Source organism: Hordeum vulgare, chromosome 7H, assembly GCF_904849725.1.
Source record: "Hordeum vulgare subsp. vulgare chromosome 7H, MorexV3_pseudomolecules_assembly, whole genome shotgun sequence".
NCBI lineage: Eukaryota > Viridiplantae > Streptophyta > Magnoliopsida > Poales > Poaceae > Hordeum > Hordeum vulgare.
This window is the reverse complement of record NC_058524.1, coordinates 579,752,359-579,756,022: the sequence shown is the minus strand read 5'-3', so window position 1 is coordinate 579,756,022 and position 3,664 is coordinate 579,752,359. Positions and strand designations below refer to the sequence as shown.

General features: G+C 45.4%; 1 protein-coding gene across 1 annotated transcript; it reads right to left on the bottom strand.

Annotated features, from left to right (window-relative positions):
* Window positions 1–1,461: 1,461 nt before the first annotated feature.
* On the bottom strand, window positions 1,462–2,301 carry LOC123410250 (histone H3.3). The gene is made up of 2 exons (XM_045103160.1): window positions 2,142–2,301; window positions 1,462–2,014 (listed from the first exon to the last, which is right to left on the bottom strand). Exons 1-2 carry the CDS (start codon window positions 2,211–2,213, stop codon window positions 1,676–1,678), a joined length of 411 nt encoding a protein of 136 aa, XP_044959095.1. The 5' UTR covers window positions 2,214–2,301; the 3' UTR covers window positions 1,462–1,675.
* Between the last annotated feature and the right edge of the window lie 1,363 nt (window positions 2,302–3,664).

Sequence of the window (3,664 nt, the reverse complement as noted above, 5' to 3'; positions counted from 1 at the left end):
AATTTATTATTGCCTCTAGGGCATATTTCTAACACCTTATAGTGCCTTTGCCAAGCTGTAAGGCAGTTGTTCCACTCCCAGTGCATGTACTCTATATTGTCAAGCATCCCTGGGGAGCCCCTGCTGTCATTCATCGCAAACAAGCGGCATGTATCTTGAGGAGCCGGCTCTTTTAAGTACTCAGGAACAAACACAGCAATCACAGTCTTGCAAAATCTGTACATGGACTCTAGACATGTAGACTCTCTCATGCGGACGTACTCATCAATGAGATCACCGGGCATTTCGTATATTAGCATCCGAATGGCTGCAATGCATTTATGATAAGATGAGAAGCCAATCTTTTTAAAGGCGTTCTCTTTACACTCGAAATAGTTATTGTATTCGACAACCCCATCTCTAATACGGTTGAAAACATGCCTGGCATATGGAAACGTCGCCGGAATTTTGATGTTTGAACAGCGCATTGGTTGTGTCAAAATAGTCCTTCCAAAGAAGGAAATGACCGCTCTCTCGGTTATGATTCAACGCCGGAAGGTGTCCCAGGATCAAGCCACGGAACAACGGCCGCTGGTTATTAAGGTGGTGATGGACCAACACGTCAGTCAAGATCTCCTCATCATCATCGGACGAGGAATCGTCGGAGACGTAAAGAAAAATATGGAAAAGAACTGGCTGACGGAGTCCATTTTGTACCTTGTCAAACTGTCGAACAACTTACGGATGACGTCGAAGAAGCTGGTCAGCAAAGAGACGCGCGCCTCCCTTGGACCAGGTGGCTGGCCTGGGAATCACGGCGGCGCGACGGTGATGGCGCGCAAGGTGGCGACGTTGATATGGGTGAGAGGATGACCAATGTGTCACCGACTACGTAGACTAGAAGAGCAGGCGGGCGCCACGCGTGTCCATCTCGTGTCCGGCCGATACAAATCATGTTTAAAAATAAAACGAAAAAGGGTCGACAGACTCGTAACTACTTAATCGACGCGTTGACTGACTTTTCTGTGCGCCACGATCTAAACGGATAGGCATGGATTTGGAGTTGCTCTTAGTCCTGTTATGGAGATCACAATCACGACCGTACCCAAATCCAAATCCCCCACATCGGCCTGACGGCACCACCGCGACAGCCACAAGAGGATTCAAAGAACAGGACATCACAAGATGATTCCTTGAACAGGACATGAAAAGAGGATTCAAACAACATTTGCGCTAACTAACCAAACTTTTTAACCATCTAGTTAAGAAAGAGCCCTGCACCCACCCATCGCTCATCTTCGTCCTGTTACAGAGATCACCATCACGAACGTGCAAAATCCAGATTCCCCACCAACGCCGACGACAATCCGTCGGCCAGACAGCACCGCAGCCGCAGGACCTCTATCCGCCTCTCCGAGAAAACAACAAGAGATTCAGAGAGCAGGAAAACAGAATCGGATTCAGAGAACAGCAGGCAACAACTTCACGGTACGTCCCGTCAGAATTGCATACATCGATAATGGTCGATCAACAGTACATTAACCAACAATTCCACAGAAAGCATCTGTTTGCATCACCGCAAACCAAACCTAACAAGACCTAAAACGGCAAGCGAATCAACTGGTGCCGGCGAACGAACGGCGGCACGCCCTCAGATGGATGCGGCGGACTGGGGCCGGACTGGTCTGGCTCCCGCCTAGGCGCGCTCCCCGCGGATGCGGCGGGCGAGCTGGATGTCCTTGGGCATGATGGTGACGCGCTTGGCGTGGATGGCGCAGAGGTTGGTGTCCTCGAAGAGCCCCACGAGGTACGCCTCGGCGGCCTCCTGGAGGGCGAGCACGGCGTGGGACTGGAAGCGGAGGTCCGTCTTGAAGTCCTGCGCGATCTCGCGGACCAGGCGCTGGAAGGGCAGCTTGCGGATCAGCAGCTCCGTGCTCTTCTGGTACTTTCGGATCTCGCGGAGCGCCACGGTGCCGGGCCTGTACCTGTGCGGCTTCTTCACGCCGCCGGTGGTCGGGGCGGACTTCCTCGCGGCCTGGAAACGCGTCGAGTCGATTCGATTCGATTCGATTCGATTCGATTCGATTCGATTTCAAACGTCAGCGGAGGCAGGCCGAACAGATCGGAGAAATTAACGAGGAGGGGAGGAGGCGGAGACGGACCTTGGTGGCGAGCTGCTTGCGGGGCGCCTTGCCGCCGGTGGACTTGCGGGCGGTCTGCTTGGTACGGGCCATGGCTCGCCTCCTCTGGTCGACCTGGAAACTTGGCTTCGGTCTGAACTCGAACTCGACGGCGGCCAAGGGGGTAGTGGGAGAAGAAGTGGGTGGTTGGTGGGTAATTTATGGACTTAGGTGGGGGTGTTGAGGGCAGCGGAAGCCTGGATTGGCAGTTTCGCATTGCGCTTGGATCGGACGGCTGAGCTCGGGTGGACGCGATCCGCATGCTCGGCTCTGGTTGGTGGAGGGGCGACGGGGTGCGGATCTGTGACGTGGCGGCATCGTGTGTGTTTTCTTTTTTGAGGCAACGGCCTCGTGTGTGGACCTCTTCCATTGTGGGCTGGTATCCGGGTCGTCGGCCGTTTTCGAGGTCAGGTTAATTTTAACTTCAAAGCTCCTGGTTTGTTCGGTACGTATATCTCGCTTAGTGCTGCTAAAAAAAACTATATCTCGCTAAGGTGCTTCTTCACAGTTTTTTTCTTCTTTCTTTTCCTTCCTTTCTAAGGTGTTTCTTTGTTTTGTTTCTTCGATTTTCATCATTGCTTCTTCAACACAAATCTACATTTTTAGTACACATTTGTAGAGTTTACGTATACACAAGAAAAATTGTTTTGTACATGTTTAATATTTCTAAAATATATCACTTACATTGTTTTTGAACAATATTTGATGAATTATTTTTCATACACATTACACATTTTCGTAATATATCAGCAACATTTTTATTATATGTTTAGTCCTCTTTGAAATGTATGATTTATATTTCTATACATGGTAAACATAGTTTTAACTCTTTTATGTTCAAAAAATTCCTTACTTGTTCTACATTTTTCCTATACATAAGGATGTTTTTGTACATTTTTAATGGATGATTAATATTTTTTCCAGATTATATGTTTGGTGACTTTTTTTTGTATACATTGGGAACATTTGTTTATGCATTTTTTGACGTTTTTGAAATATATGATTGACATGGTTTTCGCACACGATCAATTTTTTTAACATTTGTGGATTTCTGCTAAATTTTAAATACAAGTTCTACATTTTTTATATACATCTAAAATATTTTGTGTACACATTTAACATTATTGAAACAGATGATTAACATTTTTTGAAAGCATATATATTGGATGTCTAATGTTTTACATATGCATTATATATTTTCTGCATACAACAGGAATTTTTTTTATACATGTTTGACATTTTCGAAATAAATTATTAATAAGTTTATAAACTTTTTTTATGTCTACCTTATTCCATACTCATTGTACATTTTTTGTATACATCAGAAATATATGTTTTATATACACATTTAACATTTTTCAAATGCGTGATTAGGAAAATTCAAAAATATTTGTAAATTATATTTTTATAATATACTCCCTCCGTTCCTTTATATAAGGTGTATCTGTTTTTGATAAAATTTCAGAATGTAAGGTGCATTTTTTCTAAATCCTCGTATTTCGCTT